The sequence below is a fragment of the Ailuropoda melanoleuca genome, chromosome 5 (assembly GCF_002007445.2).
Source record: "Ailuropoda melanoleuca isolate Jingjing chromosome 5, ASM200744v2, whole genome shotgun sequence".
Taxonomy (NCBI): domain Eukaryota; kingdom Metazoa; phylum Chordata; class Mammalia; order Carnivora; family Ursidae; genus Ailuropoda; species Ailuropoda melanoleuca.
The window spans coordinates 74,867,813-74,891,230 of NC_048222.1; the positions used below are offsets into that span (position 1 = coordinate 74,867,813).

A 23,418-nucleotide genomic window follows, 5' to 3' on the forward strand; every position below is an offset into this window, starting at 1 on the left:
TCCTTGGTTTCATGCGGAGGAAGGGACTCAAAGGCTTAAGGAGACTGAACATTGGAGTACATTTGTCAGCTGAGACCTCACCCACCCTGGGAGGATCCAGAAGACACACTTTCCATATGACTGAGGAATAAATTTGTGCGGGAAACCCTGGCATTCTTAAGAGCTCCCTGGAAGCGCTTCACTATAGGCCATACCTCCCCCTAACTGGATCCCAGGATAGAGGGACTAGGTGACAACACGCAGCCTCCCAAGGCCAGATGGATGTGGTCCCCGAATGACAGCAGAATCGGAGCAGGGATCAGAGCAGCTTGACTCCTGCAGACCCCTGGCGTGGGCTGATTGATCATGGTACCATGGCCTAGTTGATGATGTGTTCCCAGAAGTGAAATGGATAGGAAGCCTACTGAATTCTTACTCGTTCTAGATGAACAGAAACCCTAGGTTGAGAGAACAAAAATCGAACCTAAATCATAAACACAGAGAGTCACACCCCTCCCCCAATTCCCAGCCCCGAGCCAACTTACAGACGCAGGACCTTTTGAACAAAGGGGAGGCTGGGTCCCCTTGAGAAAGGACCCCAATACACTGCCAAAAATTTACCATGTTAATCAATTTCCCAGCCTTCCCCAAAGGGACCTATGGCCTTTTACCGAAGTGTGCCTTGGGGAAGAGGAAATAACCAGAACTTTATTGGACACAGGCTCTGAACGACACGCTTCCAGGAGACTCACAGGTCACTATGGCTCTCCAGTCTCCAGGCTTACGGAGGTCAGGTGATCAATGGAGTTTTAGTTCAGGCCCAGTGGGTCTCTGAGCCCATCTTGTGGTTATTTCCCTAATTCTGGAATCCGTCATTGGAATGGACATACACAGTAGCTGGCAGAATCCCTAACAAAATCTGGCTTTTCCCTTGGCTGGAGAAGAGCCAGGAGGACCTTTCATTTTTACTTGCAGCAGCCCAGCTGAGGGTTCTTCCTGCTACCCTGCCCTAGGCCTGGTCACCTCTTTCTCCAGCAGGCTTCCCCCTGGGCCCAAAGCCGCCCCTCACTCCAGTCACTCACCAAACAGCAGGCCTAAGGCGGGCTGTCCACGCATCCTCCCCAGTGCCTCGCCTCGTGTCTGCACCCCCTGGCCTGGCCCTGGTGAATCACTGGGGGGGAGGGGCTGCTGCCTTTGCAGTGGAGGGCCACGGCGCATTCCTGTGAGCTGATGTGAGAGGGACGCAGGGCTGCCTGGGAAAGGCAGGAGCAGTTCTGTGTTCGCTGTGGGCGCTTCCGTTTATATTAAGAGCTCAGTACATCTGTTGCTGGGTGAGGGCGGTGTTCACTGAACCCTGGAAGCAAGAGGACGTTTCAGGCCAGGGAGGCCTGGCCAGTCCTCGTGCAGCTGATCTCCCCTGAGTGTGCTCTCTCGCATAACATGGGGGCGTCCTGAGGAACAAGCTGGAGACTCCCCCCAGTTGTGCTCTCCAGTCCGAGGTGGGGGTGTTGTGGGGAAGAAGCTGGAGGTTATGTTTCCAAGTGCAGGGGTCTTGTATGCAGGAAGTGGGGAGGGGCGGCGGTGCTTGGAATTATTAACAGCCCTCCTGCAAAGTTCACCGTAGGCTACAGGGCTGTGGGGCACACATCCTGAATTTCCCAGGGTAGTCCTTCTTCCAAAGATTCTGTGTCATCGGGCACAGGTACCCTAGAATTATTACCAGTCGAAATTTTTGGTTAAGGAAAGAGATTGGCGGTGTCTGTAGGGTTTCACCTTCCTCTATGTTCGCATCCTTCACTCTGAGACAAAGCAGAAACTTCCAGTCTGGCCTTACCAGCAGAAACAGGACCCCCCTTCTGCCCCGCCCTGGGCCAGCCTGCCCCGGGAGGCCCCTCCACTGGGCAGCTGGCAACGATGCTGCCTGGCTGGCTGTGGCATCTCACTGGTTCTGCCAAGCAGGGACAAGCACACAGACACCTGGGAGCTGGGACAGCATGAGAGGACAGGGTGTCTTCCTTGCCCTCCTCCTTTGCAAATCCCACCATCATTCAGAGCTGAGCTCAAACCCTGGTCCTCCCCAAAGTCGTGTCTCATGACGGCAAACCTGGGGAGTCCTATCTTCTCTAATCCCCTTTGTTTCTCCTTTAGCCAAGGTAGCTGTCAGTTCTTTTACAAACACATACGAAGCCTTTCCTGTGTGCAGTTTTAATTGCTTTGCAAGTATTCTCAGCGATCTTATCAAGTAGATCCCATTACCGCTTCTGATTTGGAGATCAGGAAACCGAGGCACAGTACTGTTAACCAGTTCCTCACTTATCGGTTGGTTATTCTTTTAGAAAACAATTTGGCTCACCTTGATCTTTATTTTGCCTTCCAAAAACACAGAAAAAGGAACGCTTTACACATAATACAGGCTAAGATCTTCCCTGGGCTATGCTCCGGGGACACCATCAGCCTCACTGGCTCCCACGTGAAGATTTGCTAAGGTCTGTGGCCGAGTTTCATGACCATTTTCATTTCCAGGCAAGTTATACTTTGATTCAGCCCGTGGGGTGATTTAAGACTTCTTGTTGCTTCTCATTGGATCCACACCTTTGATCTTGTATGGCATTGGGAGAGAGTTTAACATTCACCTTGTTCTGCTCATGGACACAGGCAAGAAACCACAACCAATCGTGCTGAAATGATCTGAAGGGTTAGGTGAGCAGCCATTCTGGTTTGCCTGGGATTGAGGGTTTCCTGGGACCAGGCATCTTACCTCTTCTAGATCCCGGTCTGCACTGTGTGTTTATAGGCGTTAGTGTTCTACCACTACTGAGTCCCTGCTCTCCTAGCATATGAACTGCCTGGGGGAAGGAGGTCACATCTGCCTGTCCAGGTCCTGCTCCCGGCGCCCAGGATGGTGCCCCGCGTGGCTGGGGTGCTCAGCAGCGCTCGCCCACTCAGCTAGCCTGAGCTCCAGATGCACAGACCAGACCCGTTCATTCCCTTTCGCCCTCAGATCCCCAGAAGCCAGGACAGCGGCTGGCCCCGGGCCCTGTACCTGGTTGTGGAAGGAATGAGGGGTGGGTGTCATGACGCCCTGGTCACCTGCTGCCTTCCGCCCTCTGTAGGATGTTTGCCGCCCGGAAGAAACAGCGCTACTGGCCGTTCTCCATGGACTGCACGGGCACAGAGGCCCACATCTCCAGCTGCAAGCTCGGCACGCAGGTGTTGCTGGACCCCGTGAAGAATGTCACTTGTGAGAATGGGCTGCCAGCTGTGGTGAGTTGTGTGCCTGGCCAGGTCTTCAGCCCCGATGGGCCCTCAAGATTCCGGAAAGCCTACAAGCCAGAGGTGAGGACGCGGCCAGAGGTCTGGCTCCTTGGCGCGTTGCGGGGGAAGGGGGGAGGGGGGCAGTTCAGGGAGCAGGCGGGGACCACCCCCAGGAGAGAATGAGAGAGCTGGCCCCAACTCAGACCACTTGCCTGCGGGGCAGGAATGTAGTGGGATGCCTGTCACGGCTGGCCCCACGCATAGATGCCACCTCTAGAGTGACGAGCAGCTGGGCCCCGGCCTCAAATCATCAGCACCCCACCTGGCCTTCCACCATTGCTACTCTGAGGCCGGAGTCCCCTCCGTGGAGGGCAAATACCAAGGAGAGGAGAGCACCTCGTTATCCACTGTCACAGGCTCTGTGCGCTGTCTGCTGGTCCGGCACGAAAGCAGGGGTGGGGAGTCCTGCTCAACTCCCAGAGGAGGACAGTGTTCTGAAGTTGTGGGAAATTCAGCATAATTCTCAAAAGCACGTGAACTCCACTACAAATGTTTCCAAACATGTTTTGGTTTGTTATGCAAAAAAAAAAAAAAAAAAAAAAGGGTAAAAATTTTAAAAAAAGCTTTCACCAAGACAGACAAGGAAAACCTGCCATTCCCATGTCTGTGTCACCTGTAGCCCTCAGTCAGGTTCCATGTATGCAAGCAGACCTGTGTGCGTGTTCACATATGTGTGTGTGCGTGCTTGCATGTTTGTGTACATGCGAGTGCATGCAAGACATGTCGATGTACATCTGCTCATGTAAGTAACACCCCCGTGTCAAGGGTCTGATTTCTTAGGACAAGTGACCTGTCCCGACCACGGCAGGCTTGCACAGCCTCTGAAACAGAGGAAGCACGCTTCTCTATTTTTCACTGGAAATCATTAAGAGGAGATTCAGTCATTAAGAGGAGGTTCATTTTTCATTTTCCTCCCCTTCCTTTTTTCGATATCCATCAAAGGCTGTCTGTGATGTGCATGTGCTGGAAACTGCTCTCATGGGACTGGTGGGTGGGAATAGCACATGGGAGGAGGAGAAGGCAGGGTAGGAAGGGTGGCTGCTGTCTATTAGGGAATGATTCCCCGTGCCAGATAAAACTCCACGCTCACCTGGACAGGGATGAGTTCCGAGTCAGCTCTGACCACGTCACGGTGAGAGGAGGGAGAAAGGCCATGATGGGGACAGACGGTGTGTCCGCAGGGTCCAGGGTGTGGGACGGGAGGAGCAGCCCCTCCCCGGGCTCAAGCGGCCTTATTCTGTGTCTCTTTCCCCTCTCCCTGTCTCTCCCATCTTTCCGCCCTGCCCTCTGCCATCTCCTCTCCCCATCAGCATCTAAGGGCCTGCTCTTGGGACGGGGGGTGATAGCAGTCATCCGAAGGAAATGGGAAACCCGGGCAGGAGCCAGTAAACCATGTTGGGTGTCCTTTCCCAGGCCGGGGGTGGTGTATTTGCACAAAAGAAAAGGTCTTCAATGAAAGTGAAATGAATGCTGTGACCCCAGCCATCAACCAAGGGGTATGGGAACTATTCGGAGTGCCTTCGTGACTCTTCCAGCAGGCGGCCGTCCCTGCCCCCTCAGTCCCCAAGGGGCCTCCAAAGTGCGCAGGCCAACCATACGGCACATGCATGCAGCCAGGCGACACAGACACCCCCGGACAGTGCCGCTCCCCTCCCCCCGCAGCCCCACACACTCTCACTTGCCCCCCTGCCACATGATGTGATGGCCACATCCTTCCTACAGCCTCGGCCCGAGCCTCTGAGCTTTTCTCGTGTGTCATCCAGAATACCAGACCCTACTGTTTTGGAATTCCTCTTGCTGTGTGGTTTAAAGCAAAGGAATTGAGTTCATGCCAAAGGAATTTAAAAAAAGGGGGGGGAGCGAGGCTTACATCACATTTTCCCTTGGTATCTTCCTTTCCTCCAGGGCCGGCTGACTCTGCTCGGCCAGTGCCAGTCTGGGGTGAGGTGATTTGGCACTCTGCCTCCATGAAGTGGGGGGCATGGCTGGTTTGCCCCCTCATAAATGAGCAGCCACCTTTCCTCCCCCTCCCCCTCTTCCCATGTGCTGTTCCCACCCACCAGCCCATATGAGAAGTTTCCAGAACATGGATGTCACAGCTACCTGTACAAGACAGCTTGGGCTGGGCATCAGGGAAAGGGAGAGGGCCCAGCTCCACTGCAAACAGGCCACAGCCAGCAGGTGTCTGGTTTGTTTTCTAAAGCTAGAAGATCCCAGGTGTTTTGCACACACCCCGTCCCTCTTCTCTCCCTAGTGCCAGGCTCAGAGCTGTCCCCACGGTCTGTAAGTCTGGGTGCTATCACTGCACCCTGCCACGGCAGCCACAAGGCACCGCCAGTGGGGCAGAGCCATGTGGCCGAGTGGGAACCTCGGCTGGAGGATGGAGACACAGGTTCTGGTTTGATGGCTCGGCCCTCAAGGTGGCTGGTGTACTGAATGCCGACAAACACCAGCTCCAGCTAGGCCACTGTGGCCGGGCTATCAGTGGATGTGGTCTGAGGACCACGTAGGCCCAAGTGGAACAATGACTCTGGTCTGATCGAACGCACATAGAATGGCTGTGTAGCCACCCCGCTTCCTCTGTGTTGAAGCAAATGAGCATCAGCAGTAACTCAGAGCCTCGAAGCCTCCTGAGCGCCCCCCAGCATACACATGCTCAGGTGTGCACGCACACGCACATACACTCTTGTGCCCCCCACATGCATGCGCACCCACACACATACACACGCATGCATGCACACTCCTGCCCACATGCATGCATGCACACGCGTATGCATGCATGCACACCTGTGTCCACACACATACACATGCATGCACAGCTGCGCCCCCACGCATGCGTGCACACATACACATGCATGCATGCACACTCGTGCCCACATGTATACACATGCATATATATATACACACATGCATGCACACACACAAACACATGCATGCATGCACACTCGCACCCACCCCCCCCCACACACACGCATGCTTGGAAGTTGATGCAGACCAGGGTGTGTGGGCAGATGGAGTCATGTGAGCCAGCTCCCACCTGGTAACATGTGATCCAGTGGCATCAAAACCCTGGTGGAGAGTGCCTCTTACGCGTGTGCGATTAGGTAAACCCTACGAGACAGTTGGGCTTCCAGGCTGTTGGTGAGCACTTAGGGGCATTCAAACTGTAAGCACCCATCCTCTCTGCACACCTAGGGGTCTGCCTCCTCTGAGGAGCCAGGTCGATTGGACCTGGAGTAGAATCAGGGAGCGGTAGCAGGAAGAGTGGCCGCGTGTGAGTGTAGCCCCAGGACAGAGGGCAGGCTTGACCGGCGCGGGGCTCCCCACCCCCACGCAGTGACCATTGTCTCAGTCACGGCCTTTGTGGTTGGGTCGCATGCTCTAGCTCCCCGTCCCCCCACTCTGACTTCTCACCCGCCTGCGGAGCAGCATCAGCGGGGTGTAAGCGTCAGTGCCCTGAAGTCTCCCGCAGGGCTAGACTGGAGCACTCTGTTCTAAGCAAGGTAGAACCCCGGTCCATCTGGAATCTGCCAGGTCTGGGGGTAGGAGCTGCTTTCTAGAGCTCTAAAGCTTGAGGCTCTGGAGTGAGGAAAGTGCTGGTGGCAAGGTCCCCGAGCCAAGCCTGGGTTGGGCTGGTGAACTCCTGAGGATCCCAGTGGGCTCCTCCATAGTCCAGGACAGCAGCTCCCGGGGAGGGTTGCAAAGGGAGCTGGCAGCAGAGCTGACGGCCCAGAGTGAGCCTGGGCATCACCCCCCCGCCCCCCCCCGTACATGCACACGACTCCAGCACAGGTTCACCTCTAGCCTGGGCACCTCGGTGTGGAGGGGGGCGGCTGGAAGGGGGAGTGGGCAGTGACTGCCTGCCGATTGTGCAACAGCCTTTGCACTCAGCAGGACCGTGTGTCTCTTCAGCAACCCCTGGTGCGGTTGAGAGGTGGTGCCAACATCGGGGAGGGCCGAGTGGAGGTGCTCAAGAACGGAGAATGGGGTACCGTCTGTGACGACAAGTGGGACCTGGTGTCTGCCAGCGTGGTCTGCAGAGAGCTGGGCTTTGGGAGTGCCAAAGAGGCCATCACTGGCTCCCAACTGGGGCAAGGTAAGGAGTGGGGAGGCATTCTGTGGCCTCTTCCCAGGGAGCATGGCATGGGGAGCCCAGCCCAGGCGGTCTGGCTTCGGGCTTTTCAGGGTCTTCCTGCTTTGCTTCGTCCCTCCCGTGGCGACTGCTCTGTTAGAGAATGCCAGGCCTCTCCCAACAGTCAGAGCTGGAAGGGCCTTAGGGAACACTGAGCCCCCCGTTTTATGAATTTAGAAGCTGAGGCCCAGAGAAAGAAGTGAATAACCAAGATGAGACAACATATTAGCCACCAATGACGACTCTACTGGAGGTCTCGCAGCTGGCAACCCAGTGCTCCCCACTGTCCCACTGAGAAAGCTGGAATTCCCAGGCCCTTCCTCCAGGACAGGCTCTCAGAATTCCCCCGGCCGTGGCCCACCCCAGGCACACAAGCATCTCAAAGGTCATCTTATTTTCCCACTCTGGTGTAGCACCACAAACATTCTCTCCCTGCCACCAGAGACCCGGGAATAGGATGCCCTCTCCGGATGTCACGTGATGCTAACGAGAAGGGGCCTGGTTTTCATTAAGTGTCCTGAACAGATCTTTCATCTAAGCAGAGGACAGAAGTCTAAGAGGCTTTCAAGTGGGTCATTCCTTTGAGAACAGCAATGCACACGTGACATGAGGACATGACAGATAGCTTCCCTTTCTGACAAGGAGGGTGGGGTGTCCTGTCCTGTGGGGAGAGGATGTTTCCAGACTGCCAGACATAGGGCCGTCACCCCACAGAGAGGAATGTGGTGAGGTCATTGGTCACAGCCTGGAGGAAGTAACAGCCCAGTGGACTGGAGAGAGAGTCCTGGAATCATAGATGCCCTGCTGGAGAGGACCTCCATTCATCCAGTCCAACAGCCAAGGCCTGGAGGCACAGGAGGACAAGCCTGTGGTCACCCCCATGGTTAGTGGTGGAGAAAATCTGAAGCCCAAATCATTAGTTCTCAGATTTGGGCTTCTCCCGGTATGTCCACTGTGGCACAGTCCCACATGTATTCAGAACATCTCTCTACCCCACTTCTGACATCCCGCAAGCTTCCTGGGCATACCCTAAAGTTTAGGGGTCTAGGCTGGACACTAACATTGCATCGTGCCACCTAGAAGCCTTGGTTATACCACAGGCCGGGCCTCTTCCTCCCTGGTCATGGTGAGCTCTTTGGAGTTCCCTTGGATGGCGAATACCCCCATGGTCCGTGTCACTGATGGGCTGATGTGTTGGTCTGTGTTTCCCCAAGTCCTGCAGAACAAAGCCCACTCATTCTGAGGAACAAATGAGCCCTGGCTGACATAAGCATTCCATCTATCATGGGTGTGTGCTATCTGACCTAGTTATTTCACTGCCCAGAGCAGCCGAAGGTTTCCAGGGACCTGCCGAACTCTGGAAGAAAGAGACAGTTGGCATTTTTGATGCTGTCCTTGAAAGAACCTCTGGATGATTTATGATCTCCCGCCACTCTGGGCAGGTCAACTCTGGTAGGCAGGAAGGGAAAAGTCCACGTTCAGTGTCAAGTCACAGAGCAGATGGGGTCAGTTCGCTCCCAGCTCTGGCTGGTGGACCCAGTGACCACACCCATAGCTTGGGCGTGAAAGGCAAGGACTAAGAGGCGAGCAGTCTGAGTCCTAGTCCTAGCCCTGCCACCTCCTTGCTCGGTGACCTTGAGCAAACAGCCAGGGTTTCGGATTTTACAAGTTTGTCTGGCTTCAGCCTCCCGTGATTCCCTGAGACCTGCTGTTATCACCAGGATGGTTGTTAGATCGGAGTCAGACACTTTGTGTTCGGTGTTGCCGGGAGCCCTGCACACCTCTGGACTCGAGCTGTCTGTTTCCACGTCCACGTCCCCCCAAGACCCCATGCTACCTGGGGGGAGGGCCTATGTCCTTTACCTCTGTGTCCCTAGAGCTGAGTCTGTACCCAGCTCATGGTGCTTTGGGCTGTTCATTCCACGAAGAATGAATGCATGAATGCATGAATGATTTCCAGTTGCACAAGTGGGATCACTCGGTAAAGAAGCTTCAGCACTCTACACCTGGGCTGTCCAATAGAAATACAACATGAGCCACAGAAGTGGTTTTAAACTTTTCATTTAAAATGAAAAGAAACAGGTGAAATTAATTTTAATAATATATTTCCCTTAATCCAATATATCACAAACATTATTATTTCAACATATAATCAATATAAATGCTATTAATGAGATCGTGTCCATTTTGCTTACCGAGTGTTTGAGGTCTAAGGTGTGCGTTTTACTAGAGCACATTTCAGTCTGGACTGGCCATGCTCCAAGTGCTCAGTGTGGCCAGTGGCTGCATTGGTTGGGGCAGTTCTAGAGCAATGGCTGGAAAAGCCTTTTGCTTGAAATCCCTAATCAGAAATACATGTGATGGAACAGCCCATGCACATAAACCTGAAACAGAAGTTTCCGGAAACAGTGTTTACCTCTACGACATGCAAAACACTAGGCTATGTCCTACTATATTCTACCGCGCTCTTAAAACGTGATTGTAACCCACAGAGTTGACTGTGGGTCTGGAGTCCATGACGTCACCCCAGGGGGCTGGGCTTCTCCCCAGTGCCCTGCTTCCACCCCTGGCCTGTGGTCCCCTGGGCCAGGGCTTGTGCTTGGGGGAAGAACAGGGCCAAAGAGCAGGTGGGGAAGGCATCGTGGGGTGGAGCATTCAGGGGTTAGTCCAGAACCAGGAGTAGCCGAATGCTGGAGTCAGGATGCAGGTCAAGCCCAGGTCGGCAAAAGGAGCCAGGCACCCACAGACAGCGCCAGGCAGGCTCCGCTGTACACCCAGGCCGGGGGCCTCCAGGGACACCGCCCACCCTGCCGAGCTAGGGGTACAGGGAGAGGGTGAGAAACACTGGCTCTCCCGTCTCTGTGCTATGAATGCGTGTGCTTCAGGAACGTGGGCCCCACCTTTGGGGCCTCATCCCCAGATGTCTGAGAGCAGTGTGGACATTTATACGAGTGAGGCTGGAGCGAGACAGCCAGCTATTAGTTGGAGTCTAAAGCTCTTGCATAAACCTTTCCTCCCCTGCCCAGTCCTGTAGGCCAGTGATTCATAAGCGTTCATTGAGGACTGCTTGGGCTGGGCCCTGGAATGGAGAATTCACGTATTCCATAAACATTTACGGTAATGGTTTCTGCTCCCCAGGAGCTCATGTCAAGTGGGGGAAACGAGACATAGCGTCCCTCAGAGATCACCTGCCTTCAGTGGGGTGGTGAGATATAAGAAGTGATATCAACACTGTATACCGTTTCCTGAGCCCCTGGTAACCGGCCATCCTCGGGGTCACTCATTCCTCATAATCCCCACCCTGCCGGAGAGAGGTTATTCTAGCCTTTGACAGATGAGGGGGGTGGGGCTCAGAAAGCGCCCCTCGCTTCCCAAGGAGATACAGGCCGCCTCCAGTCTCAGGCCGGCTGCTGGCTCCTCGCCTCCCAGGGAGAGGTCTCAACAGGAAACACTACAGGTGGGGTGAGGTGGTATCAAGCAGAGCCATGGCGGAGGAAGGCTTTGAGATGTTCCTCGGAGGCAGGCCTCTAGCCAGGTCAGCAAAAGGAGAAGGTGCTCTAGGAGGCAGGGAGCACAGCCCCAGATGAAGAACACAGGCGCTTCCAAACGCTCTGTGCTCTCCCAGAGCGACCTGCTGCTCCTGTCCAGCCGCGGGCTCCTCTCTCCTGATGGCTCCAGAAACCCACAGGCTCCTGCTGTTGGGCCAACTGCCTGGTTTGCCTCCTGGCTCCACCAGGCCACTTACTTCATTATTGGCCCCCCGTTTCTTCATTGTGCTGACTGGTGATGATCTGATAAGTTCATATACGCCATGTGTGTAGGACAGAATCTGGCGCCTAGTAAGCACTCAATAAACAGACATCATTGTCGCCATCGTCCTCCTGACAGTTGTCAGACAAACCCCACACGGGCTGCTAGGTCCAAGTTTGCTACCTGTTTCTGTGTCCACCTGAATCCCTGAGCTGTGGCCCCTGCTTGCTTCGAGGACCCTGTTCGGGGTCTGCCTTGTCACAGCCTCTCCACTCTGAGGCCTTGGATGCTTCCAGCCGTGGTCCTGTGTTTTAATCAATTTTGTAAAATTCCAAAGAATTGGAAGCTTTACTGTGTGTGGATTGAATTTGTGAATTTGTGAATTTCCAAGGAAAGGGAAACTTGGCTCTCACTTATTAACATAGGTTGCTCCTGGTAGTTCATTTTGGCCTTGGTGAGCCTAGATGCTGGGTGTCTCTGGAAACCTCCACAGCAGAAATCGTGGAAGGAACAGACATGATGCCTGCCCTCGTGTGGCCTCCCACCCAGTGGGGAAGCAGACACGGAACAGACAGCCACCCGAGGGCTAGATGGGAGGCCGCATGAGGGGGCCCAGCTTAGACAGCAATCAGAAAGGCTTCTCTAAGGAAGTGTTCAAAGCTGAGGCCTGAAGGATGAGCGAGAGTTAGCTGGTGAGGAGGGGAGGAGGATGGGCCGGGCAGGGGGTCCAGGCAGGGGAAAACCTCAGTTCAGTCACGCAGCCAAAGGAGGTGACATGGCGGTGGAGGTGGGAGGAGCGGGCAGAGATGGAATGCTAAGGGAGAGGCCGGATTGTGGCGAACAGGCCACTTGGGAACTGTGGATTTTACCCTTCGATGCAGTGAGAAGCCATTCCAGAACTTAAAATGGGGAGTGACTTGATTCAATATACATTAACAGCACTCTCGGGCTGCCCTGTGGGGAATGCTATAGAATGAGCAAGCAGGACAGAGCCTGGAGGCTGTTGCATTTGTCCGAATGGGAGAAGACAGAGCGGGAGGAGCGTTTTGACGGCAGAAATGCAAAGCACCCAGATTTAGGGGAGCGAACAGGTGTGGTGGTGGATTCCTTGTCGACCACAGAGGAGGAGTGGGTACCAGAGATGACCTCTGGGTTCTGGCGAGAACATCAGGCCGGATGGATACCACTTCCCAGGATGGAGAGGGCTGGCGGAGAAGCAGATGGGAGGGCGGCTGTAAGATGGGAGGTGAGTGTCTGAGTGTTGAGGGGCAGGACCAAGCGAGAGGAGGATGGTGAATGAGGATCAGAAAAACGGAGGTGGTCCCAGGCAGGGCAGGGACCAATGTGGGGGTCAGTGCAGCCCAGAACTCCCGGAGAGAACTGGGCTTCGATCCATGTTGATGGGCTAGACAGAGGACGTAGCCCTGTGAGCTGAGTGGAGCCGACACTGGTCAGGTTGGGAATTCTCTCTCGCCAGCAGTGGGGGGCTCTCCTTGGTTATCTGGGTGCGTGTGAGAGCAGCTTCCATGCATGTTCACCATTGGTCACCTACCAGATGATTTGCCCTCTCTGCCCAACAGTTCCCCTGGCTGCACTCGGGCATGCCCAGCGGGGAGCACTGGCAGGAGATGGGCTGGGGAGAGGGGGGAGGCCAGGTATCTCTTCTCCCTACAAGATCCCTGTAGGCTGCTGTGTCCCTCCTTGACCATGGATAATGGCTCTTAACAGGTGGCCTTTCCATATAGCTTCTTTGCTCTCCTAGGTCGGACACTGGCATCTTCCCCTCACTCCTGCTGGCCGAGGTGTCATTTCTGTGTCCCACTGTTATTAGCCTCTGAGTGTTGGACTGTCTGTTGTGATTTTGTGATTTCCTTATACTCTGCCCATACCTTTCTTTTCTTTTTTTTTTTTTTTAAGATTTATTTATTTATTTGAGAGAGGGAGAGAGAGCATGTGAGGCGGGGTAGGGGCAGAGAGAGAGAGAGGGAGAGAATCCTCAAGCAGACTTTCTGCTGAGTGTGGAGCCCAATGCGGGGCTCGATCCCAGAACCCTGAGATCTTGACCTGAGATGAAATTAAGAGTCAGACGCTTAACTGAATGAGCCACCCAGGCACCCCTCACCTTTATTTTCAAAATCCCTTTTTCTAACTCTGTTCAAATCATCCAGTTTGAGTGTGCCATCACTTTCCTGCGGGACTCTGATTCTGTAGGGATAGTCGCCCCTTTTGCGTTCAAAATGCACAGAGTATTAAAGTTGAGGAGGGAACTTAGATGTCTTCTTACCCAACTCCTTTATTCAAGGAAGAAAACCAATATTCAGAGAGGCCGAGAGGGTTGGCCAAGGTCGCACAGGAAGTTAGTAGCACATTTGATTTACTTTTAGGAGAGAAGTGAATCCCAAGACAAGAAACAATTCTCTACAAGGAGAGGAGGCCTGGATCCTTGAGCTGATTATGGGATGCAGTTGGAAGAGTTTTGAGGATGGGAAAAACATGTTCTTACTGTCTAGGACTTTCTTGCCCACTTCCAGAAACGTTCCTTCGGAAGCTGTCAACGGCACTTGTTTGTTTTCCTCCCCCAGGGATAGGACCCATCCACCTCAATGAAATCGAGTGCACCGGGAATGAGAAGTCCATCATAGACTGCAAGTTCAATGCCGAGTCTCAGGGCTGCAACCACGAGGAAGATGCTGGCGTGAGGTGTAACATCCCTGCCATGGGCTTCCAGAAGAAGGTGAGGGGCTGTGCTCTGTTTTGATCACTGAGCCCCAGAAAGTATGGGCCAGGTAGCCTCCTGCTTAAGGTTTCTAACAGGTGGCATTCGAGTGCTCTGATGATGAACTCAGAAAGGGCTCGGGCTCCGCTGCTGCCACTATTAACGACATTCATTAGCGTGCCAAGTGAGAAAATGTATGGATAAGCGCACTGCCCTTAGTGGCAGATGTCGGGCATCTGCTGCGTGCCACACCCTGCACGGGGACTGGACATGTGGGGTGATCACAACGCAGTCCTTTTCTGTGAGGGGCTCAAGGTCCGTATGTAGCACTTGTGACCCCCTTGGCCTGGTCCCTGTCCAAGGACCCCGAGGAACTACATTGCCAGCACATCTACAAGGTACACAAGCACAATGCAGACAATATTTGGGGACAGAAGACTGTATTTTGGTGACCAGAGGGAAAGAAAGGGGAACTTTAATAGCATTATACCAGAGGCACAGCCTTCTCCTGAGATGGAGTCTCTAAAAGCCTACATCGTGTCTCCTGGCTTTGGGTGATCTTTCCCATGGGGGTAGCCAGCAAGATGAATTCCTCTTGGTCTAGCCAATCCTCCAGAAAGGCCCAGCCCGCCCTATTTACTGCTCTCCACTATCCCATGTATTTGGTTGGGTCCTGTGCACCATCTGCTACCCGGCTGGCCCGTCGGAAGAGTTTCTTAAGCGCTTACTTTAAAAATGAGCAAATGCAGACACATCAGGGTACAAGATGGCTCCCCCGTTGGGTTCTTGCTTCGACAGTGATTCCTGACCTTGGCACCAGCGTGCCAGACTGGTAAGCCAGAACATGTGTTGTGCAATTCACTGCCCGATGGGGCCTGAAATGGGACCCCAGCAGCCCTCAGCCAAGCCACACGCTTGCCTGTGGGTGAGTAGGAGCACGGGCCACAGGCCCACAGCTGTGGAAAGGCTTGCCGTCCCTAATTGTCTGGCAGCATTGCAAGAGAGCCGTACAAAGCCAGGGCAGGTGACGTGCCACGGGTCCTGGTATGCTGTGGCAGCCTTCCCCTTAGGCTGATTGGAGGTGGGTGGAGTGAGGTTTTCAACCCCAATGAAAGACCTAGGCCAAAGAAAGTGATGTTTTCCAGATGCATTTTGTGGTTGGGATGGCTGAGCCAGGCAGTGAGCTCGGTGATGCCAGTGGAGGCGCCACACTCCCAGCACCAACGGCCTCACCCTTGCATGGGCCCTCGGGGCTGCGGCAGGTGCTCCCTGAGCTCAAGCATGAGGCGTGGGAGAGTTTTACACCTGGTCGCCATCCCCTGGGAAGGAAATGGGCAAGGTCACCTGAGAAGGAAAGTCCCACGGGCCATATGGGTAGTCTTGCCACCGCAGCGGGCCAGCCTGTCACGTGGCATGGCTCGGAGCTCCCAGGGGCACGGGCAACCACGCCAGGCTGAACTGTAGACTCCCAGCTGTTATCAAGGTGTTAGTTTCCCGGGGCCGCCATAACAAAACACCACAGACGGGGAGGCTTCCACCATAAAAACATTCGTCCTCACAGTTCAAGGGGCTAGAAATCCAAGATCAAAGTGTCGGCAGGGCTGGTTGCTCCCGCGGCCTCTCTCCTTGGCTTGCGGACAGCCGCCTTCTCATGTGTCCTCACATGGCCTCTCCATATGCATCCCCGGTGTCTCTTCCTTGTCTTAAAGGGCACCAGTCATATTGGACTGGGGCCCACCCTTATGACCTCATTTAACCTTAATTACCTCTTGAAACACGGTTTCTCCAAATACAGCCATATTAGGGGTGAGGGCTTCAGCACAGGAATTTCATGGGGACACAAGTCAGTTCACCATCACTCACTGGCTGATTCCTCATTTAATTTCTTTGAGGCTTGAGTTTACTCCTCTGAAAATAAGGAGGTGAGAGCATGATGCCCCTGGCTTCTCTGCCACCCCCGTTCATTAGGAAATTGACTTTTCTCTTGAATGGCTACTTAAGACCGCAGACTTGGAACCGGGTGGCTTTGGACATCCGGCCACAGCAAAGCCTCATTCTTCTCACCACTGGGAGGGAGGAGCCAGGCCCAGGAGACTCTGGGAATGGCAGGTGGGTTTACCGGGTGACCACCCTTGCTGACCTCCGGTTCACCTCTGAGCTGCGGGCCTGGCCTGGCCTGGTAGTGTTACCAAGCCCGTGTGTGGAATGTGAGTTGGAAAGTGCCCATGCTTCCTTTCAGGCTGACATCTGGGTCGTGTTCCCTCTCCTCCTACCCCCTCGCCTCCCAAAATAGGTGTGGGACTGGTTAACCACAACCTTATCAAAACACGATGCGGCCTTGCTGGGCTCCACTGGCTGCAAGTGTTTTGCTTTCCCTATTGACGCTCAGGAGAATGTAGCCGCCTGCGCTCCGCTCCCTTCTTTCAAATCCCAGGCTGCTGCTTTAGAGAACCAAAGGAATAAGAAAAAGGAATGCCAGGGTTATTTTCAGAACCTTTGAGGAGGATTGACCTTCCCTGGCAACCTCACTGGGTGATGAGGTGGGGGGGGTGAGGGCCAGAGGCTGCTGGCCGACCCCAGGTCCCTTGGGGTTCCACCAATCCTGGTGACGTCAGAGCACCTCTAGCTAGCGCTCCAGGCTGTTTCCAGAATGCTGGCACCTCAGAGTGGGGCCCTGGGCATGGAGAGCTATGTCCTAAGCCATGTTAGAGCTTCATGGCTGGCCTCTTGCTCCTTCTAGTCCGCTCTAGAAAATGAGAAAAGATCCCCAATGCACCTCGAAGGGCCTGGACTCCTTCCAGGTAGAACCCTGGTCCCCATCTCAGAGGCTGCTCCAGGCCTACTCAGCCTTGGGGAACCACGGCAACAGCTTGGAGCCTTGGAAAGGGCTTCAAGGAGAGGCCCAGGCTCACCACTGGTGACCACGTGGTTTCCTTACCCCAGAGTCAACGTGCAGCCACGATCCTTAGCCAGAGCCTCCGAGACTTCCGTGGCTTTAGGATGTGGGACAGGGATGCTGCCACGTGGCCAACCAACTTTGGGCGGGGGGCTGCACAGGCAGAGACGGACGAGGGAGAGAGTCCTCTGGGACCTCCTAAAGAGAGCCCGGGAACAGGGGCCTTCACAGCGGGACTTGAACTTGGGAGCCCCCCTGCTCTCTGGCAACAGGACAGCGAAACAGGGTTCTTCCATCTCCTCCATCTTCATAGTTCGTTGGCCTCAAGATGACAAAATGAAGTCAGTTTTCAGGAGGTGGTGGCCTAGGAAGGGGGCAGCAGGAGGAGCCATCTGTCCCCCTGACTGTTAGAATAGTCAATAAGGCAGGGCACAATCCACAGGGAATTCAAAAACGGTAACAAACCTGATTAAAAGTCATTCTGCTCTTAGCTTCACCGCCCACTGGCGTTTGGAGCTTCAGCGCTCACCTGGCCCACTGGAAGGGTCCACACCATGGCCTCCACCTCCCCAGGGTGCACAGGCTTGGTGGGGGCAGCTGGAAACCACAGCAGGGGAGGGGGATGGCCTGTGGTTACCTAAAGATGCCTCTGATGGGTTTCAACACACGCCCTGCCCAAGGTACTGGCCGTTCCTTGGTGTGTTGAAGCTGGGTAGCCTGCCTTCTGTCATTCTGGGATTTTCTCAATGGCTCTGCTCATTTTATTTGTGTTTTTACATAGACCCAGAGATATGATAGTCGTGGGTAAAGGACGATCCATATCTAAGACAGTGTCCAGTGTCCATCTTTGCCCCAGACTCTCAGCCCGGAAACACTCAGGAAGACAACCGTTGGGCTCCCGAAGGCCAGCCCTGTTCCTGCCTTCTCAGACCCCTTCTATTTCTTCTGAAGAGAGTTTAGATTTCTGACGGGACTCCCCCCTAATGAAGATCATTGCTAGCATGCTGACTAGTATTTCTCAAGCACTTACTGTGTGCTGAGCCCTGTCTGAGCACTTTACATGAATCGTCTGATTTAATTCTTCCTCTCCACAAGCCTGGGAGGGAGACCTGGCGTTATGCTGCCCTTGGCTTGTCTGTTTGCCAGGTGACCTCATTGACCTTTGCAGCCCCAAAGTCCATAATAAGAATTGAGACCCGTGCCCCAGGAGTTACGCTGTCGCTAAGGACTGGCGAGCCCACAGCCCAATGTGCTCAGGGTTCCTGGAGGCGTCACGCCTGTCCCAAAGGAATGCATGGCTAAGTGTGTAAAGGAAGCAGGGTAAGGTGTTTGGATTAAGGACAGCATATTTAGAATCCTTCCCCAGGCTCCAGATCTCTCTGCTTGAACTCACCTAAGTTGGTCCGCGCTTTCAGTCTGTACGACTGGTCATTCATTCATTCATTCATTCAATCCAAAAGTAGTGCTGGAGAACCTAACATTTGTGAGGTGCTGTCTTAATTATCAATGACGCAGGAAACCACACAAATACAGCTCTGCCCTTGGGAGCTTACATTCGAGCAGAGGAGACAGACGATAAACAAATTGTGAGTTGGCTTGATTATAACTGTTGTAAATGCTAAGAAGGAGACGTGTAGGCAGCGACGGAGTGTGTTCATGGCCACTGACCCCAACCAGAGGGAGTGTCGCAGGGTACGGAATCGGAAGGGTGAACCAGGAGCGGCCGGGCAGACGCGCACTGTATGTAGTGGGCTTCACGTGTGACCTACTGTGTGACTCGGTCAAGAGAGTTAGGTAGCCGTGGAACCCGAAGGAAGGCCCGCGGGCCTGGGGGTCGGAGAACAGGATGCAAACGTGAGTAGCGGAGCAGGGGGAAGCCGCTGCCATGTTCCGAGCCGGGAAGCCACACCAGCAGAGGTTTCTCTAAGCTGACGCTGGCTTCTGGCCAGTCAGTTGATGAAGTCCAGAGCACAGCCGGGAGAGAGAAGAGGAGGTCTGGCTCAGGCGGGAGGTGACGGCGCTGGGACAGGGGGCTCTGCACGGATTTGAGGGAAGCGATGGATTGGAGAGAGACTTTGAAGATCACATCCTCGAAGGAAGGCTTTGACCGGATATGGGGGGAGAGAGAGGACGGCGTCAAGGACCGCTCTGGGATTTCCGGCTCGTATAACAGAGTAGGTTGGAATCAGCAAAGCACAGCTTACAGGCCAAAGCTGTCCCTGCGCCTGTCTTTGTCATTATCATTTCACTGGAACACAGCCACGCGCGGCCATGTACACACCAGCCGTGGCTGCTCTTAAGCTGCGCAGCAGAGCTGAGTGGTGACGACACGGAGCACACGGCCCACGAAGCCTCAAATACCACCTGGCCCTGTAGAGAAAGTGTGCTGCCCCCGGAGGAGACGGTGGAGTCTTTTGCGGCAATAGGGAACAGCGGGCGGTCGAGCACAGGTTTAGGGGGACGCTGAGAAGATGCCAAGTTCAGACTTGGGGTCTCCCTGGTGCCAGGTGGAACTGTCACATAGGCAGTTGGCTTCAGGGTCTCCGAAGGGAGTTCTGATGGAGAAGACGGTGGGGGAGGGGCAGATGAGATCGGGAGCCGGAACCAGCCAACAAAAGGGCCCAGGATGAAGTCTCGGGGAATTCCAACATTTTAAGGTCCCTTGAGGCATCCTCCCAGGAGTCTGATTCTGAGGGCGGCCCTCTCCGGTAGTCTCACGGAGGCGAGCAGGGGTTAGAGGCACGTGCAGCTGTGGTGCGCGGTGGGGGTCAGTGCACAGGCTTCTAAGGCCTAGGGCTGCCTGCAGGTGGGGACCTAATATGTAAGGCCGTGCCGGGCAGGGCGCAGGCACGCGTAGACTCTCAGTGATGCTGTTGACTGTGACTGTGTCCCAGACAGGACCCCCTGGCTTGGGGGGAGTTGCGACTGGTGACAATACGGTGGGGCAGCTCCCCTCTGTTCCCACCTGGTGACTCTGCCTTTCTTTCTGTCCACAGCTGCGCTTGGACGGCGGCCGGAACCCCTACGAGGGCCGGGTGGAGGTGCTGGTGGAGAGGAACGGGTCCCTCGTATGGGGGACGGTGTGTGGCGAGAACTGGGGCATTGTGGAGGCCATGGTGGTCTGCCGGCAGCTGGGCCTCGGGTTTGCCAGTAATGCATTCCAGGTGAGAAGCCCCCATCTTGGACCCCCCCCCATCCAGTGTGGCCCTACCCCTCCCAGTCAGACCCCTGCCTTCCATGCACCTTCCCCAGCTACCTGGGAGGTGGACAGCAAAGTGCCCTGGACTGGGGGGAGGGGAACAGGAACCTCATCGTGGCCTCAGCTCTGCCCCTCACAGCCCTGAGTCCTAGGGTGGGTCATGTTCCCCTCTGGCCTCTGTTTCCCTGCTACAGAATAAGGGGCTGGCCTCTAGTTTCCAGGGTCCAGTCCGCTTAGAGCGCTGGGATTCACCCTGGGCTGAGGGCTGATTCTGGGGTGTGTTGCTGTGCCTGTGCAGAGGGAAGCAACTCAGTCCTACGGGGCGGGGCAGTGGAGACCACCCGGCCCAAGGCCCAACACCCCAGATGCCTTAGCTCACTCCCTTGGAGGCCCCTCCGGCCAGACTATGTTTCCCAACTGGTATCTGTACTCACACCTTCTCCCCTTGATTGGCTGGTAAACCTCTAAGCCTTGTCCCATCATCTGTGCCCTCCTCCCGCCTGCCCCTTCCTGAGAGGGACTCCGCTAAGCCCCTGCCCCAATCAGAAGGCAGCAGAGGAGAGGCAAGAAGTGCATTGGCTTAAAAAATCATTGACTTCTGGACCCTGTATTGTGAGGACACATTGTCAGAAGGAGGCTGGTGGGGGGGGCAGAGATGGGAGGCTTCAGGTCTCTTCCCATCTGTACCCCCACCAGCCCGCTGTAAAATGATCTGGGGCAAAGCAGCTACCCTCCCATGTGTCCCTTCTTCTCCCTGTGACATGGAGTGAATAGTCCCAGGTCCTCAGTGTCCTGGCTCCAGAGACTTTCTCAGTGTTTGGAGAAGAGGAAAATGACAGGAGCCCCCATCTTGCTTTGCTAACCTGACTCCAGCTCCCATGCCCGGGGGCCCTGTCCCTCGGAACAGGATTTCTTAGGGAGGGACTTGGGTCAGATCCGAAGGCTTGCAGAGCCTGACTGCCCTCCTCAGGCCGGCCAGGTCCAGGGTGGGAGCTGAGTCCTGAGGAGAGGCTGCCCTGTGGCCCCTCACTGCAGCATTCAGAAGGACTGGCCTCTGGGAGCCCTGCCCACACCCTCCGGGCTCCGGGCTTCCCGCAGCGTCTCTGCTGATGCTGCTCAGACAAGCCAGGCACTGTCTGGGGCCCCGGAGAGAGAGGAAAACCAGTGCTTTTCAGCAGAGCGCTCGTCCAGCTGTTTTCGTTCCCGATCAGTTCATTCTTAAGACACCTGGGCCTCAGCAGGGTCATGACGTGGGCCTGGATCTGCCACCAATTACACAGCCTGTCCCTCTCTGAAGCCCTGGTCCTCTCTCTAGAGGATGTGGGGTTCTCTAGGTAAGCAGAACGAATAGGATGGATGCATGTTGTGCTATCATGTGTGAATAGATTTCTTCTCTCCTGCCCATTCTGATCGATCGGGAGTGTCTCCCTGGAGCACTGTGCTGAGAGCACATGCAGGTTCAGAGGAGAGGGGGCTATGACAGACTAGTCATGTCTGCCCTGGGCTCCGGGCTAGGGACCGAGCAGCAGCAGTCACATGCTGTTCCTGACACACAACACTGGACAGCCGTTTGACCAAAACCTTAGCTATGCTTTCCCCACAGGGACCAGAGACAGAACCGGAGCGCGAGGGTCTCCCCTAATCCGCCACCATCAAACTGCATGACTTGGGGACATGGCTGTGTGGGCCTCCGCTGTCTCCATCTAAAAAAAATGGGCTCATTTAGCTTTAGCTTTAGCTTTGGGATTTTCCCGAGGCTGAAAGTTGACAGAATATGAGAAAGTGACAATGGGGGGTGACACGCTTTCCATTTCTTTTGATTCCTCCAGGAGACCTGGTATTGGCACGGAAATACCTACGGCAACAAAGTGGTCATGAGCGGGGTGAAGTGCTCGGGAACGGAGCTGTCCCTGGCGCACTGCCGCCAAGATGAGGACGTGGCCTGCCCCCAGGGCGCGGTGCAGTATGGGGCTGGAGTCGCCTGCTCAGAAAGTGAGAGTCCCGGGGGGTCACATCCCCCCCTCCCCACCAGGCTCCGAGAGGGGACCAGAGTCCCACTGGATATTCCTGGCCAGGCTAGGGGCGTCTGCCATGAGCGAAGCCAGAGAGGAAAGCAGAGATTAGTTTTAAGTGAGAAGCGCAGGGGGCAGGAGGAACTCCACCCAAACACACACACACACACACACACACACACACACACACACACGCCCGCCACTTGCCTGCTGACAGTGGGAAGAGAAGCGGGAGGGAGGGACTGGGGAGTCTGGGAGCCTTGGGTTCAAATGGCAGGGCTGCTGTAGACCAAGTGACCTCCGGTTAGCTCTGTCACTGAGAACTCCTTGTTCTTACCAGTTAACGAGGAAGACAGCACCTTCCTCGGGGGCCGCGTCTGAGGCCAGGGAAGGAGACCAAGGACATGCTTGGTGTGTGTTGGCTTCCTTCCTCCCACCCTTCTCCAAAAAGCGTTGCTTGTTTTCACAACTTGGAGACAATTTAGCTTCCTGGTGAGTCCCTGGGAATCCTAGAGAGACTGAAAACATAGAAGGGGAACCCCCGCCGGGACTCAGAACGGCCCAGCTCTGAAGGCTCCCTTATGCGCTGAGAGGAGAGGAAGGAGGAAGGCCTAACCATGCAGCCCTGTGGGCACGCTGCTCTCCTGAGGCCCCCGTGCTGCTCTCCCACCCCTGGCCTGATAAACCCATGCTTAGCCTTCTCCCTTGTCAATCTGGGAGGTGCAAGAGGCCCCGGATCTGGCCAGAGAACTTGAGAGCAGACTCCACCTGCCATTTATTAGCTGATCTTGGCAGAGTTGTTTAACCACTCCGAACTCCAGTTACTGTTTTTCCGAGACAGTGGAAATGAAATGTGACAGTGAATATGGGCACGTGCACAGGAGACAATGATGCGCCGTCTTTTACCATCGTGGAGCTAGGGGATGTCAGACCTGAGCTGGTGAGCTTCACGCACCCAGTGGCCCCTTTAGATAGCCCGGCGTTTTCGAAGCCTTATAAGGCGGGCCTGGCCACCCCGGCATGAGCTCATCTGGACAGACAGTGCTGGCTGTCCGTCCTGTCTGGGGGGGAGATCACTGGCCTCCCCGGGAGGGACATCTGAGCAGAGAGAAGCAGTCGGGGGCCCCTTCTTTGCTTCTTAATTTATTTATATTTGTAATCTACCATCATTCCAAGAGGAAAGTAACATAATATAAACCTAAATAAAATTCAAGGTAGCATAAGAGAAAAGCCGGGTTGGCGAAAAGGTAGTGGGCTCAAAATGGACCCGAGAGGGGTAGTGTCCTATACATTTACTGTTGGGAGGTCATAAAATTCACTGTGAGCTTCCTAACAGCCAAGGAAAGAAGGAAACCTGGTCATTAATATCAGTCACAGTGTCCATGAAGTAGAAACACACCCATGAGATTAGAGAAGCCC

The 23,418-nt window shown here is 54.9% G+C and overlaps 1 protein-coding gene across 5 annotated transcripts in view; it reads left to right on the plus strand.

Annotated features, from left to right (window-relative positions):
* The window catches only part of LOXL2 (lysyl oxidase like 2), an 87,691-nt gene that overhangs the window by 50,104 nt on the left and 14,169 nt on the right, over positions 1-23,418 (plus strand). For 3 of the 5 annotated variants that reach the window (XM_034661265.1, XM_034661260.1, XM_034661261.1), the window contains exons 5-9: positions 3,093-3,315; positions 7,186-7,390; positions 13,759-13,910; positions 19,785-19,952; positions 21,817-21,979. In XM_034661265.1, the coding sequence (XP_034517156.1) occupies positions 3,093-3,315; positions 7,186-7,390; positions 13,759-13,910; positions 19,785-19,952; positions 21,817-21,979 (911 nt within the window). The remainder of the gene's footprint in view (positions 1-3,092; positions 3,316-7,185; positions 7,391-13,758; positions 13,911-19,784; positions 19,953-21,816; positions 21,980-23,418) is intronic. The other 2 variants (XM_034661262.1, XM_034661263.1) reach the window with 2 other exon arrangements.